Source organism: Phaeodactylum tricornutum, chromosome 8, assembly GCF_000150955.2.
Source record: "Phaeodactylum tricornutum CCAP 1055/1 chromosome 8, whole genome shotgun sequence".
NCBI classification, from domain to species: domain Eukaryota; phylum Bacillariophyta; class Bacillariophyceae; order Surirellales; family Neidiaceae; genus Phaeodactylum; species Phaeodactylum tricornutum.
Window position 1 is genome coordinate 663,356 of NC_011676.1, and position 14,192 is coordinate 677,547.

General features: G+C 48.1%; 8 protein-coding genes across 8 annotated transcripts; 4 read left to right on the top strand and 4 right to left on the bottom strand.

The window, feature by feature from the left end:
- Positions 1-2,818: 2,818 nt before the first annotated feature.
- On the top strand, positions 2,819-3,676 carry PHATRDRAFT_12280 (predicted protein; the record flags this gene model as incomplete). The annotated part of the gene is made up of 1 exon (XM_002180053.1): positions 2,819-3,676. A coding segment is annotated over one exon (858 nt), but the record flags the coding sequence as incomplete, so codon positions are not given.
- A 308-nt stretch (positions 3,677-3,984) lies between these two features.
- On the bottom strand, positions 3,985-5,624 carry PHATRDRAFT_45917 (predicted protein). The gene has a single exon (XM_002180254.1). It carries the CDS (start codon positions 5,484-5,486, stop codon positions 3,987-3,989), a length of 1,500 nt encoding a protein of 499 aa, XP_002180290.1. The 5' UTR covers positions 5,487-5,624; the 3' UTR covers positions 3,985-3,986.
- Positions 5,625-6,038: 414 nt separating this feature from the next.
- On the top strand, positions 6,039-6,605 carry PHATRDRAFT_35749 (predicted protein; the record flags this gene model as incomplete). The annotated part of the gene is made up of 1 exon (XM_002180054.1): positions 6,039-6,605. The coding sequence occupies one exon, from the start codon at positions 6,039-6,041 to the stop codon at positions 6,603-6,605; it is 567 nt and encodes a 188-aa protein (XP_002180090.1).
- On the bottom strand, positions 6,596-7,615 carry PHATRDRAFT_45918 (predicted protein; the record flags this gene model as incomplete). Its single annotated transcript, XM_002180255.1, has 2 exons — positions 6,596-7,236; positions 7,316-7,615. 2 exons carry the CDS (start codon positions 7,613-7,615, stop codon positions 6,670-6,672), a joined length of 867 nt encoding a protein of 288 aa, XP_002180291.1. The 3' UTR covers positions 6,596-6,669.
- Positions 7,616-7,984: 369 nt separating this feature from the next.
- On the top strand, positions 7,985-9,402 carry PHATRDRAFT_45919 (predicted protein). Its single transcript, XM_002180055.1, has one exon. The coding sequence runs from the start codon at positions 7,990-7,992 to the stop codon at positions 9,343-9,345; it is 1,356 nt and encodes a 451-aa protein (XP_002180091.1). The 5' UTR covers positions 7,985-7,989; the 3' UTR covers positions 9,346-9,402.
- A 35-nt stretch (positions 9,403-9,437) lies between these two features.
- Positions 9,438-11,176, bottom strand: PHATRDRAFT_45920 (predicted protein; the record flags this gene model as incomplete). Its single annotated transcript, XM_002180256.1, has 1 exon — positions 9,438-11,176. Exon 1 carries the CDS (start codon positions 11,121-11,123, stop codon positions 9,438-9,440), a length of 1,686 nt encoding a protein of 561 aa, XP_002180292.1. The 5' UTR covers positions 11,124-11,176.
- A 371-nt stretch (positions 11,177-11,547) lies between these two features.
- Positions 11,548-13,095, top strand: PHATRDRAFT_35753 (predicted protein; the record flags this gene model as incomplete). Its single annotated transcript, XM_002180056.1, has 1 exon — positions 11,548-13,095. The coding sequence occupies one exon, from the start codon at positions 11,548-11,550 to the stop codon at positions 13,093-13,095; it is 1,548 nt and encodes a 515-aa protein (XP_002180092.1).
- Positions 13,096-13,130: 35 nt separating this feature from the next.
- On the bottom strand, positions 13,131-13,873 carry PHATRDRAFT_45921 (predicted protein; the record flags this gene model as incomplete). Its single annotated transcript, XM_002180257.1, has 1 exon — positions 13,131-13,873. One exon carries the CDS (start codon positions 13,871-13,873, stop codon positions 13,187-13,189), a length of 687 nt encoding a protein of 228 aa, XP_002180293.1. The 3' UTR covers positions 13,131-13,186.
- Between the last annotated feature and the right edge of the window lie 319 nt (positions 13,874-14,192).

The following is a 14,192-nucleotide window of genomic DNA, read 5'->3' on the forward strand; positions in this document are numbered from 1 at the left end:
ACAATTGCTCACCTTAGTGGCAAATTGCAGTATTGCGTGGCTATACTTTATCAAAATGGTACAAGCAATGTGCTTGTATACCTTCTTGAGATCTTTGAAGAGGCTGTTGCTAGCCAAGGAATAGTTCTTGTTGGTGCTTTGCTGTCATTTTTAAGGAGAAGCAAGCCCTATCTTCTCATCCAATGGCTTGATGGATAGCATGTGCCCAGTCTGGTTCCAGGCGGGAACAACGTGTTTGGAAAGGTGGGAGCAATAAAGCTTAATTGCCATCTCAATTGTGTCTTTGTTGACAGCTTGTCAGTCAACCCCTGAGCTTATGGTAATCAAAAAGCACCATGCAGGCAGCTTGGAGTCCCATGCAAAGCACCTGAAGTTGCATGGACCCAGCTTCAACCCTTTGTAGCTACTGTTGATGACTGGAAGAACATGGAATTACTGTGAGTTGTAGCTTTTGGTATGTACTACAAAGAATCCTTGGCAATGTTGTAAACATGTACCTGGTCCATCAATTGCAAAGGATTACTTTGGGAAACTTGTTCTCCAGCAATTTCACCGCATTGGCAAGAAGTTGGATTCCAAGAGCAGAATTGGTATGCTGATTAAGAAGCGCACCCGGTGCGGCAAGCTGTTCCACTTTACGGCAGTAAACCCTTGCGCATCAGTTTTTGCTCCCACTTCAGCTCAAAGCCAGTGAAATGGTCCAAAAGTTGAGAAAGCCCAGCTTTCCCTTATGCCAAAACGTGTTGGGACTGTTTTCCGCTCAACCGGCTATGCACACCTGGTAGAGCTCCAGGAACAGTCACTTGTTCCACTTCCGGTAAAGGTGCCAGGGCTGCATGGCGTGTGCCACATCAGATGCTTGATCACAATTTCGTCTTTCAAGTCTTCCTGCATAATTGGGTCTACCGTGAAGGCTGTGAAGGCCTTCTCCCAGCGTGTGCACGAGTTCTGCTCGGCAACACTCTTCCCCTGGTTGAACGCGGCAATCTTGCTGTTATCCTTCATCAGCTGCGCGTTGGGAACTCCAATGTGGTCCATGCCACGGGTGAGTGCCAAATAGACGCCTCATTGGGTGGAAAGAGGAGACGGGCAGTGGGTGACTACTTTTACTGCGAAATAGAATTGGTGTAGAACTGTGCAATTGGCAATAGCGCAATGGCCAAGGGGCATGAAAATAGTCGTTGCTTGTTTGAATCAAAAAGCCAGCACGCCAGACAGCAGTTACAGAAATGAAACACGAATATGATGTAAATCAGGTTTGTGAGTGTGTCACTTATACTACGTCACGGGGATTTCCCTGGTCTCCCATTCTGCGTTCTATCACTACTGACGTATCTTGAAGATGTATTCACAATTACTGACGTTTTCGAAGAATAATCTGATATTGTTGGTTTCTGGAAGTGCGAAACGAGTATTTTCGAACACGATCTTGCAACAGTCACTGGCGATATATTTGGCAAATCAAAATCCTACACAATGGATTGTATCTGACGTGGTCTGTTGAGGGATCCAAAAGTGATCTTCTTATTTAACGCCTTTATTTCGGATTCTAGAACGCGACTAAGTCAATTCTATTCCTTTCTTTTTTATTTATTGTCAATAAACCGGTCAGTGGTACTCAACGGATCGACTGACTGTGTGCACACCTCAAGCTCGTGTCGTCTACAGTCTGCGCGTAGGATTTGTAGGGTACGCAAATGAAATTGCACACAGACACGCTAGCCACTCTGGCACAGATTTTCGAAGATATCTGGTCAGCATTCCGTTAGGGCATAAAGATTCACAATCTTCGGATACACAAGCACTCCAGCAAAAGAAAGTAACCATCCAAAAAGGCTTTGATCTACCATGGTTCCCCAAATCAACAAAGTTTCCGAAGAGAAAAAGTACGAAGAGTTTGACGAGCAAAAACTTTGGGCCGAGATGGATCCGCTGGCGTGGCATTATTCCATCGCTCGCAACTCGGTCTTTGAGGATACGTATGAACTCACGCGTACGCAAATTTTAGATGCTGCCGAACGCGGTGGACACGATGTGATCCTCGAAGCGGGATGTGGAACGGGAGACATCATCGGTGAACTCCAAACCGACATCCATCGCATCGGTGTGGATATCAACGACCGCTTCATTGAGCACTGCAAGAAGCATCATCAACATGAAAACATGGAATTCCACGAGCTGGACGTTACGAATCTTGGTCAGTGGTGGAAGCAATTTGAGGGAAAGTTCAAGAAGCCCTTGGTAATCTGTGTCAACAATACCTTAAACATTATGCCCGAGGAAATCCGTGGAAATGTAATCGCGCAGATGTTCGAGGTGTGCGGAAGTGAAGGTCGATGCGTACGTACATTATTGCATGCGAGCTCAACGGCTGCGTACACCGATGTTGTTATCCTGACACTAGTCTCTCTGTCTCTCGACAGCTCGTTACGTACTGGAACGGAAATTTTTTCTCGCACGCCATCATGAACTTTTACAGTCAAAATGTCGAGCTCTGTGGCCCCTTCGACTTTTCACACGTAGACTGGAATAATCGTACTCTGCACGCACCATCCGGGTACTCGACCCATTGGATGCTTCCCGAAGAAGTTCAACGCCTTCTCCGATCCTACGACGTTAACATTGGCTTGATAGGCGCAGAGATTCAACACGGAAAAGACCACATTAATACCGCTGGTCTTTCCATCTTTGCTTGGTTCTCGGCGGATTGCTCCTGCGGGGGCAAAAGCTGTAAGTATTACTGGTATGAGTTAGATACACCAAGATTCATTCGCTTCGAACAACCCCTGACAACGTTGCTACGTACTTCTCACCAGACTACGATTCGGAAGATGCCCAAACCTTTTACTCTCAAATCTGGGGCGACGCCGAAACGCACATTGGACGATACGATCTTCTCACGGACGCTGAAAAATCTAGTCTTACCAAGATTCAACAGATTTCGCGTGCGGAAGAAATTCACGAAGAAAACTTTGTTAAGCTTATCGCGAGCAAGTTCCGTTCCACGAGTGACGATATCCCCAAGGTTCGTATTCTTGATATGGGCTGTGGCTACGGGGGTCTCTTGCGACGGCTCTGGAAAGGTGGTCATGTTTGGCGTGCCACCGGATGCGACATTGCTTCGAAAATGTGCGGAAAGGCCAGAGTCCTCAACACGGAAATGGGAGCCGACCAGGACATTGCGATTCTCGAAGAATCATACCTCGGCGTATCTGTTCCGGATGAGAGCGTTGATCTGGTGATCAGTATGGACGCACTGCTCCACGTCGGACCGGAAGGTCAAAAGACGGCCATCAAGGAAGCTGCACGCGTGCTCCGTCCCGGTGGCTGGATGGTCTTTTGCGACATTATGCAACAAGAAGTCGTCGACCCCGTTGAAATGCAACCAATCTACGATCGCATTCACCTAACGAAACTTGGAACCGTATCCAACTACCAGGAGTGCTTGAGCGAGTCTGGCTTCACTAAATTCGAATTCGAGCCGCATTCGGAAAACGTGGCGTCGCACTACGGCACTGTTCGCGAAGTGCTGATCGAAAAGAAGGGAGATATTGCCGTGTCAGAGGCGTTTTTGAACAAGATGGAAGCCGGATTGGCTGTCTGGAAGGAACTAGCTCCCCAAAACATTGTTTGGGGATTCATGACGGCCCAAAAGACGGAAAAGGTCAATATTTGAAGATGGTCATGCTCATGGGCTTACACGTATACTTGTCTAAGTTCCTATACAATGTAAGCATTCAGATATATAAGAAAACCTTTTCAGCTACAGACATGCGTAGTAAGGGAGCTCACACAATATTGATTTGTGATTTGCTTTCACAAGACCACTTCCTTGCAGGGATCGACCTTGGCATCAAACCAATACGGTATTCAGCGTACTTTCGAGTGAAATGGAGCTGTGCTGACAGCTCCAAATTGGTGTGTATAGAGACAGTTCATCCTACTGTCGAGCCAAAAGCGGCAATTTCTCATTTCTTTACCGGGATTCAAGGCAAGGCTTCCCCAGGTGACGATACCGAGTCCAGGATCTTGTTTGCACTTGCTCCGTTTGGCCCTTGAGTCGCGGCATCTTCCTCTTCCAGAAAAAAAGCCGTGCTCCGGACGTACTCGTCACCAACCACGTCGCGCCGAATAGTGTCGCAAAGAATGGACAGCCGCAGCGTTCCTTGGAAAGGATCCTCAATGGCCGATCCGATTTCAAATACACCAAACAACATCCAAGAAACGAGGAACAACACTGGACCAGTCAAGAGTTTTAGATCTTTCACTACCACGAAAGGCAGTGAGAAGAGCCATACAGTCAATGCACGAAGCGTGTGGCGTGCATAGTTCAAAGGTACGACTGTCTGATGAATACGCTCAGAACCTCCAATGCATCGAGACAATTTGTCCACGTGTGAGATCAGCGCGAGTCGTTCGCGATTTGTGAATCCAACTTGATCAGGTACGGCCCTTAGCTCCATAGCCATACGATCGCACACCCATAGTGGACGATTCTGGGCTCGAGCACACTTCTCCAACGCCCCGGGTGGAAGCAGTCGCCATGGCAACGTGCGCTTGTCAACCCAGAACAATGGGCGGGTTTTACGACGACTGCGGCCGATGTCTTCTTCGGCGTTGGCGACTGCCGCTGCTTCGGCGTCATCATCCGTTGGGCCGGAGTCTTGATATAGTAATATTGTATTTTCGGGTTCGCGTTTGTAGGCCTCGTCGTCTACCGTTTTCATGACTAGATCGGGCCGAATCCGATGGCGGAGCAAATAAGGAAAGGCTGCACACAAGGTCTGTACACGGCGACGTTTTTCGACCCCAATTTCCTTCTCGTAAAGCATCATAAGTCGAAACAAATCACGGCTAGAATTGATAATCTGCTCCCAGATCGTGCGCCCTTCAGTAAACCGTTGGTAGGCGCTATTTGTGCGAAAAACAAGCAACAGACCTAAAGCGCTCATCATGAGCGAATGGGGGGCGGTGGGGAAATACATGTGTTCGGCTGCAAGTGGATTGACTTTCACGAGTTTCCGATGCAGGATAGACAAGAAAGATGCCCACGAGGTGATTGCGATCACTGGGTTGCGAATGTCTCGCAAAATGGCCGAATTCGGTAGAGTTATCGCACTGTGAAACCAATCGCGACTCGCGTATCGATTGCTGCGGGGCAAGCCTCCCAGCGCTTCCGCTTCGCGCATAATGATTTTATTTGTTCCCCGTGATTTCCCACCAATGAACCACTGAAACCATTTGCTCTTTGGCCCCTCACCGTAATTGTCCTCGTGGTAGGTTTCCTGAACTAGAATCCGTTGTGCTTGCCATGTAGACATTCTTCGACTTGCTTTCGAATAGGGGCTATCGAAAGGAGCGAACGCCATGCTAGACGATGCTAAGCTTGACAGTATTATCCACATGCCAGCAATCCATCGACGGTGCTCTCTTGGTCGCTTCCGGTTCGTGTGGGAAAGCTCGTTTTGGCTACGAAAGCTCCACATTTTTTTAGGTTTACTGGGAAAGTAATGTGATTAGCGAACGAGATGGACTATTTCGGATAGACGCAATATTAGCAGGCACTAGAACTGCGACGAATCTCTGGAGTTGGAGAAGTGGAGATGGACGAGGTGGAAAGGTAGATGAGGCAATGAGAATATAAGCATATGTTCACAGTCAGCTGCGCCATGCTGGAATTTTGATCGGCGAGTTCGAAGCCGGCGAAAAGATAACTGTCGTTCACTGTCAGTCCCAGAAGATGTCCTGTTCTAAGTATAGTGAAGGCAACTTTAGGTATCGCCTGAATATCCGAGCTCGCTTCTTTTTGCAGTATAGAATTTTATGTCACAGACGAAAAACCTACCAACTGTAAGACAACAGTAAACATAATTCGCTGATTGTGACACAGAATCATCGATCATCATGACCTCGCCCATCGTTTTGCCGCTGTAACTTAAACAAGGTACACGCAACCAGCGATACCAAGTTGGTCTGTTTCGCCTTTGCCTCCTCATATACACTAATACGTTTTAAGCGTCAAGAAGCACTCACAGTCAATGGTAGTAGCGTTCGCTCCGTATTACCATGCGTCCCCGGCGGCACGTTCCGTGACATCAGAAATTATTCGAAGGCTTCCAATGGACTATTCCCAGTCTTTCTGGATAGCTCAGCAGTCTACCGTTGTCGAACCAGTACTACCATCGGGATCGACGTTTGAACCGGTAATTCCGGAAATGTCAACATTAGCTGGTTTTGGTTCAATCGTGGTACTCTGCATCCTTGCTTGCTACGTTTGGGCAAATCAGGTCGTTCCCGTCTCCCGCACAAATCTTGCGATCTCCAAGAAAAATGGGGAAGTCAGGATGTATCTGGACGAACTTCGAGACGGAGCCAGTAACACAACCGAGGCCAACGACGGAAGAGAATTTGAGCGCTGGATGTTTACTGATTGGCTGGAAAAACCGGCGGGCAAAGGAGGGCGGCAAAAAGAACCAGCCATACCGGTACTCAAGGATGCCAAGTGGAACTCGGGCGATAATCCCGTACTAGCTGCATCAGCTTTGATTGGAGCGGGGGTAATATTCACCGCCTTGACGGAACGCGTAGTCTCTCTAATTCCCTAATTTCTACGTCTATATAAGACAAGCTTTTATTGCTATGGCCTTTGTCCTGTATGCTTGGCATATTCTAATTTTTGGAAACCTCGACTAAATCATCATTGTTCACGTACGGTTCCTCGCCAGGTCCTCGGTAACAGTCCATCGGTGACCGAACACAGTCGCTACCATAGTAGCGACCCGTCGGTTGATGGGCAACGTCTTCGTCCATCATGAGCCAGCATGGGGGCACTGCCCCTTTCGACGGAGGATTGGAAGCGCCTGAACCAGCGGTCAAATCCGTTTTGATGTAACCAGGCGTTATCGCATTGATGATAAGATCCTTATTTGCCTTGGCATACAGAAAAGTGTATGCGTTCAACAAGGCTTTGCTAGCTCCGTATTCGTTTCCACCCTTTATCGTGCGAGCGATCGTATCGAGCTCCTCGAGTCCACCAGGAATAGTCCAAGCTTGGTTCAACTTGCCTTTCAAACTGGCGTCACTCAGGTTTTGCAAAAAGATTGGACCGGAAGCCGACGAAACGTTCACAATACGACCACCAGGTCGTTTCAGATGCTTTCCGAAGGCATCATTGACGCGCCGGGGACCGAAGTAATTGGTATTGACCGTTTCTTCCATGGATCTCCCAAAGCCAATCTGAGAGTTAATACACAAAGGCGTGTTAGTATGCGTCACAGAGCTACTGCGATAAAGACTTTCATTCTCCATAACTCACACCAGCATTGTTGATTATGCCGTACAACTTGTCATCTCCCGAAATTGATTCGGCAGCTTTTTGAACTGATTCATCCGATGACGTATCCAAGTGGATCACCTGCAAACGATCCTTGCAGGAATCCCCCAAAGAGTTGATCAAGTCGGCTTTGGCTTCTTCTCCTCGTTGTAAGTCTCGAGACCCCAACAGTACATACGTGTCGTCCCATTCTTGCAAAAGGCGCTCGCAGATAGCTTTGCCAATACCTTTGTTGGCTCCTGTAACAAGAATGCGTCTGCTTGATGGCGTAACAGTCGACATGGCAACAGAGATCCCTGAAATAGAAAATAGAAAAAGGAATACCAAGGAATAGTTCATTAGAGCTTTAATCGACAGATCGCACTCGAGATCGAGAGGGTGTTTGGTAGCTTAAAACTACAGTATCGCCACCCTTTTTCGTGTCGAGGAAAGGTTTGCCGTTTTATTCTACGGTGTTCTTGTGCGAGTGCGTCATCTTTTGCATTATTTGCTGGTCAGAATCGAAGTTCATCGATGATCTATCGAGAATTTCACTGTCAGTCAGGATCGCTTTTGTCCAGATTTGAAAACCCGGATTTGGACAACAATCTATCATAGACCGGCGATCGACTGGTGCTATGGTACGTCAACGATGAACACTTGACGGGTTAGCGACCATGGTGGGTCGAAATCAGAGGCGTAGCGTCTTGCTAGTTGCGATTGCGATTGTACCGTACACGGAATGTCTTACTTCTGTGTCACTGGCGAAGCAGAGAAATTGTGTTCTTTCTGCTAGATTTGCCGAAAATGAGGGCCAACAAGTTACTCCTCCTGTACAAAGATCTACAATTCCTGAGGAGTCAATAGTTTCTTCGACGGATGACACTGCGACAGCACTCTCAGCTGGTATTGTGCACGAGAAAAGTTCTAGCATGTTATCCGATTTGAATTGGGAGTCGATTGGTCGAGTTTTTTTGAGTGAAGTGAAAGAAACTGCAGACTGTGTTAGCCTTGCAGCGGGTCCACTATTTCAGTCGGATGCGCTGGTTCAAGCCGAAGCCATCGTAAAGGTTTGCGATGAATTGGATACTGTGAAGCCAGTTGAAAATATGTTTGTCAGTGAAAAGCTTGGTCTTCGTCGACGTGCTCTTGAATTCAAACGCCACGAATTGCTCGTAAAGCTCATGCGGCAAAACTATGACTCGTACGTCGCCACGGCCGCTTTTCTGAGTCCGAGTCGAATTCCCCGGAAGGACTTGCCAAACATACAAGACGTACCGTATGAAAAGGATGCGGAACCGGCTAGAATAGTCATAGGTGAGGGTGGTGAAGATTTGGTGGCAGACTGCAGGATTGAGGACATGAAATACAATGAAAGCCCACTCGACAAGCTTCTCTTGTCTATATTTCGCAACCTTGTCACAAAAAACACTGGAGGTGTGACCAGCCCAAAGGAAGGTATTTTGGGTCTTGTCGATCAAGGGCGCACCTTCATGCTCAAACCGGGTCAAACGCCGGAAGCACAGCACAAGATGGTATCCGATACCCTGGCCGGCCTAATGACGCCAGTGTTACCACCGTTCTACGGCATATTCATGTCGGGTATCGTTCCCAAAATAGGAACTGAGTTTGATGGCAAGCAATTTGGTCCCTGGTTCTATGCTCCGTGGTTGACATCTGTCGTCACACCCACTTTTTTTGGTTTCTTGGTGGGGCCTTCCCGGCCGAATCATCGGAAGGATGGACAACTCGGTGGATTGGTTGTGGAAAAATGTAAGTTTTTGCAGAAATCGGGTTGTAAAGGACTATGTCTACACCAGTGCAAGCTTCCAGCGCAGCAGTTCTTCAAGGATGAGCTGGGTCTACCCTTGACGGTCTCTCCCAATTTTGTCACCCAAGAGTGTCAATGGAGTTTTGGCGAGTCGCCCTTACCAGCCTCGGAGGACCCATCTTTTCCAACCGGCTGCTTGGTGGGATGCGAATCGCGCAAGACCTTAGTAGCCACCGGAAGCAGGGTAGATGCCTGCAACTAATAGAGGTGTAGCTAATCTGTCGCTAACTAACAGTATATTAATCGCGCATACTTCGCTAAACTATCAATAGAAAGCGGGACCTTCTCTACAAATTACTGATAGTAAGACGGATAGTGTGGTTGATTTCCATACTGATGCAAATGCTGCGGCAATGCTTGACCTTGAACGGGCTGCCCAGGATATATGTACCCTTGTTGCTGTTGCTGTGGTGGCGGAGGCAGGCCTGCCATCGGTTGCTGCTGATACGAATAATCATAGGCGTTTCCGGTTTGGGGAGGCGGTGGTGGAGGGAGCGGCAAATTTGAGCCACCACCGAACTGTTGATCTTGATGGTGCTGCTCTTCCTGTAGCATTTGCTCGAGTTCCTTGTCCAGACGAATCGCCTGCTTCTCAAGCATGCTCACATGCGGGGCGTCCCCAATTCGTTTCCGCAAGTAGAACGCTGAATGTAAATACATGCAGATTTGCGATTGCAATTTCAGAGCCGATGCATCCACAGTGGGCCCATCAAAGCCCGGTATTCGCAATTTGCTCAAAACCTGCTGCTGCAGACATAGCAATTGCCGAAACTCCCATGCACTGGCTGACAAAGCGTTTTGACGACGTTGGCTGCAAGTGACTTGAAAATTGTTGCGTTCGTTACTGTTCATTTGCTGGACAGCAGACAAGGCGGCACCCGCGACGGAAACACGAGCATCCAAGCTTGCCTCAAGACGTTCGTGCTCCTTGAGCATGTCTTCATCCAGTGTGTCCAAGGACGTCTTGCATTCTTTCTCTTTAAGAGCTGTCAAGGTCCAGAGTGCCCGACTGACCTCAAGAAGCAAGCTCCCCGAGCTTTCCAAGAGACGTCTGTTTAGCTTAACAGCCATTTCTAGTCCCAGTATGTCCTTTCCTGTCGGATCGGAAAGCTTTGGCGGCGAGGGATCGAAGAGAGGCGGGGTAGGAGGTACAGCGGGACCGTTGCCGTCTTTAATCATCCAAGCAGCAGTGATATCTGGCGGTAGGGCAGTTTGTTGCAAAGTATCTACCAAAGCGGAAGCTTCTGTTTCCATAGACTCGGCTGTAACGACATGAGTTTTAGAAGACTGCAAAATTTGTGTTGATGGTGGCATCTGTAGGCCATCTCCCGCATCATATCCTGTTTTCAGTCGTTTCGATAAAGGCTCATGCAGAGAGGTCATTTGCAGCGAAGGATCTATGTCGTAGAGATCAGCAGACGGATCTGTTTCAGGTGCGTCTGTTGTAATCAACGACTGTACCTGACGCTCACTCTCCGCTGCTTGCTGAAGATCCAACAGTGTCAATTGCGGGTTGGACTTTCGCATCATCTCCAAAAATTCCTGCCACAATAAATGACGGTCCTGCTCATCAGTAACAGCACTTGCTTGACCGTCTTTTCCTACTAATGCTTTCATGTAGATATCCTGTGCTTTCTTCAACCTTTGCCGGTCTTCGGCAAAGCGAGCGAAATCCAAATAGATACGCCCCAGACTTCCGGCTACCGGACAGGATATGGCTTGATCGTATGCTTCGCTCGCGGACTTGAACTGGTTGGCTTCAGTCAAATAATGTGCATAGGCCAACCAGAGAGTCCCGACTGCTTCACGCAAGCTTTCCGAGTCAAGCGAAGCCGAGCCTTCCCGGGCATCGTCCACCCAATCCAACAAGGCTGACTGGAATACAAGCTGTCCGCCTTCAACGTCATTCGCGGCAAGTTTTTCGTTAGCCAATCTGATGACTACGTTTGGATCGTACTTTCTTCCTGAATCATCAGCCATTCTGATTTTGTATTTGTACAGAAGGAGAAAAGGAATTTATAGGCTACTCATAGTCGATGGAATGTGTTCGTCGCCTTGAAAGCTGTTGCTCCTCCGTTCGTATTTCCATCAGCATCTGATCGTCACGGTCGCATCCATATGTCGGACGGACAAAACGATATACAATGATAACCGGAGCGACGTGTTTATTTATTTATCCGATCATCTACCAGGAATATTCATGTCTCACAGTCAAACATGATGCAAATTATACTACTAGACAGGCCATCGTGATCGTTTCTTCCTAGAGTTCGAGCCTTCAGCATTTTTCTTGTGCCCAAAAGGTTGTACTTCATCCTCTCGAAGTTGTTAGCAACGGTATCTGCGAATATCACCTTTTTCTTTCGTTCAATCTATTCACAAAGAAGCTGCAAGGATGAGTACCATGAAAAACGGCAAAGGCCGGGAGTCGAATTTGCAGGAGGGATCTCCAAACGCCCAACGATTCGCTGCCATCTTGGCGGCTCGATCCAATAAGGAGCGTCCTTCCGGTAAGAAACGGTACTTGCTTCATCTTCGTCATATAAGAGCTCGGTGCTCACAGTTTTCCTTGCTGATACTAGAGTTAGAAGTGCATTTACGATCACACTGTCAAAAGCTCAAAGTCGTGTCAAGCAACCTTTCCGGTGCACATCTCTTGATACCAGGAGAAGTGACATTGGCAATTCGCGTGTACTATCCCGCCGACATTGAGAGGCTTGAGCGAGAGCACCCATATTCTCCAGAACTGTGTTTGAAGGAAATTCACAACCGGGGCGTGGAGAGTGTCAATCTTCAAAATCAAAAGCCAACCAATGATTTAGACGGCCTTGCCGCTTTTCAGAGTACGTTCGCCGTGACAATGGTTTTCTTTATTCTGCCAGCAGACGCACAAATAATAGCGCTGGAAAATGCTTGTAGCTTTGTTTGCCGGGCTATGAGGACTCTGGAGTTACCCTTACAGTGTATTGCGCCGTCGCTCTGTTCTTCTAGCGCTCGGAAGAAAACTTTAAAGCCAGCCCGCGTTCTAGTGTTGTCCCGTACCGAAGACGCTGTTGAAGCAATTTTGACCACAGCGGAAACGACATTGTCCCTTACTAAGCGCCGTCTCAAGGAACAATACTTTGAGCGACAGCGACTCCTCCATTTCAAACCGCGTGCCGTAAAGGACCTCGCATCAAACGACGCACGTAGCAGTGAAAATGAAGCCTTGGACGCTGCAGCCGCATCACACGTTGCCTCAGGTTTACGATCATGGGCTGAAGCCATGGGTATTCCTCAAGGGGAGGCTGATATTCTCATGACTGTGCTAGGTAGTCTGCAAGCGATTGTGACGGCTACCACCGAGCAACTTACTCACATTCCGGTGGAAGAACGCACCAAAAACTTAGTGCGCCTGTTTTTCGGGTCTTCGCAGAACGAGAGTGAAATGCAAGAAACATCACGAAATATAAGTCGCTTCACAGAGGATGTTCCTTCAAACTGGGAAGAATTTCCAGAGGACTCCTCTCCAAGGTGGGAATCTTTCCAAGCCTTTCCTCAGTCAAATCATTCCTTGATTCGTACGCCTCAAGCGAATTCGTTTTCTCAGCAGCGAGGGAATCGCTTCGGCTACGAACAACAGTTTTTCGCTCCAAATGCAGCCCCTCAATCCAATCTGTACCCTTCCCACATAGCTTCCCATCAACTAGCTCACGCTCCTAACCCTTATCCCGGATATACACCGTCACCTCAACAGTCAGTGCCTCCACATTTGCAGCACACCCCATATTTCAGACAGCCACTGGAAGATGCGTACGTCAGCCCGCTGCCTTATGGCAATCCGCCAACAGCGTACCCAGCCTATTATTCGCAGACAATGACTATGCCAAACACTCCCAACATGTCCAATCGTCAGGTCCTGTATCCACCGTCTTCCGGGCGAGGTCGCGATGCAACCCGTCAGTTCATGTAGAGATGTATTTAGATTTGGAATCAGTGTGGGTGGTTGGATATACAAATTATCATTATGGTGACGAGAATAGTCTTACTTGCTTACAGTTAGTTTACAACTCGTTATCTGTGCCCGGTTGCTTGAACCTATCCATAATTTCCTTGAACCATCCCCCAGCGTTGCGATAAATGTACAAGATTGCAAAAATGCTGGCCGGACTTTTGAGCAACATCATTATCAAGCCTTTGATACCCCCCGGTTCCTGGCCGTCCAAAATGCCTTGATCTAGGGGCTTTCGTTCCAATCCTTTCCATTTGGTGACGATGCCTTGCGCCTGCTTTTCGTCAATAAAGGTTCCGGTGACTTCGTACCGTGCTTTATCGGAAACGAATTCTCCAGTTTTGGCATCCACTACAATCAAAGAAGGAATGCCTTGAATTTTGAGTCGCTGCGAGAGATTGTTTTTGATTTTTGCCGCCCCGGCATCCGACGGAATGGCCAACCACGGCATGTGTCCGTAGTATTCGTCAAATTCCGGAGTAGTGCGATCGCTGGAAACAAAGACGACGTCAACATTCATGCCTTCGATGTGATCGTAGAATTCCATGAGAAGAGGAGAGAATGTTTGACACGGCTTGCACCAAGACGCACTGAAATACAGAGCCACCAAGTCTTTGTCTTTGAGCAACGTCTTGGTATCCTTCTTGGGTCCCTTCGCTTTCTCCAAAAGCTTGGTCCCCAAGAGCTCCTCCATCGGAGTCAACAAAGGCTTTTTAACGGCGGCGGCAGCAGCAGGCATGGTCCAAGTAGCTTTTGTATAGAAGACTTGGCAACAAACGTTGGATGTAGAAACAACAGGCAACGAACTTCTTGTTTTTATAATTTTGTTACCTAAACGTTCTACATCCAAGATCTCGAGGTGACGAATCGGATTCGGGGATCGTGTCACAGTCAGGTGCAAGTGACTGGCGTCAATGCGGGAAAAGCGTCGCGCCAAGCTCTTCACGCAGTCCATAATTTCCGTCTGTCACGTGCACCAACGAACCCTGGAACCCTTACATTTCAAAGACTTTTGAAACCCTCCCCTGGCTTTGGACATTCCGTCGGCAGCACTCGAT

Bases quoted from the DNA above. Each gene is read 5' to 3' on its own strand.
- PHATRDRAFT_45917 (XM_002180254.1), bottom strand. From the start codon at position 5,486: ATGTGGAGCTTTCGTAGCCAAAACGAGCTTTCCCACACGAACCGGAAG.
- PHATRDRAFT_45919 (XM_002180055.1), top strand. From the start codon at position 7,990: ATGGTGGGTCGAAATCAGAGGCGTAGCGTCTTGCTAGTTGCGATTGCG.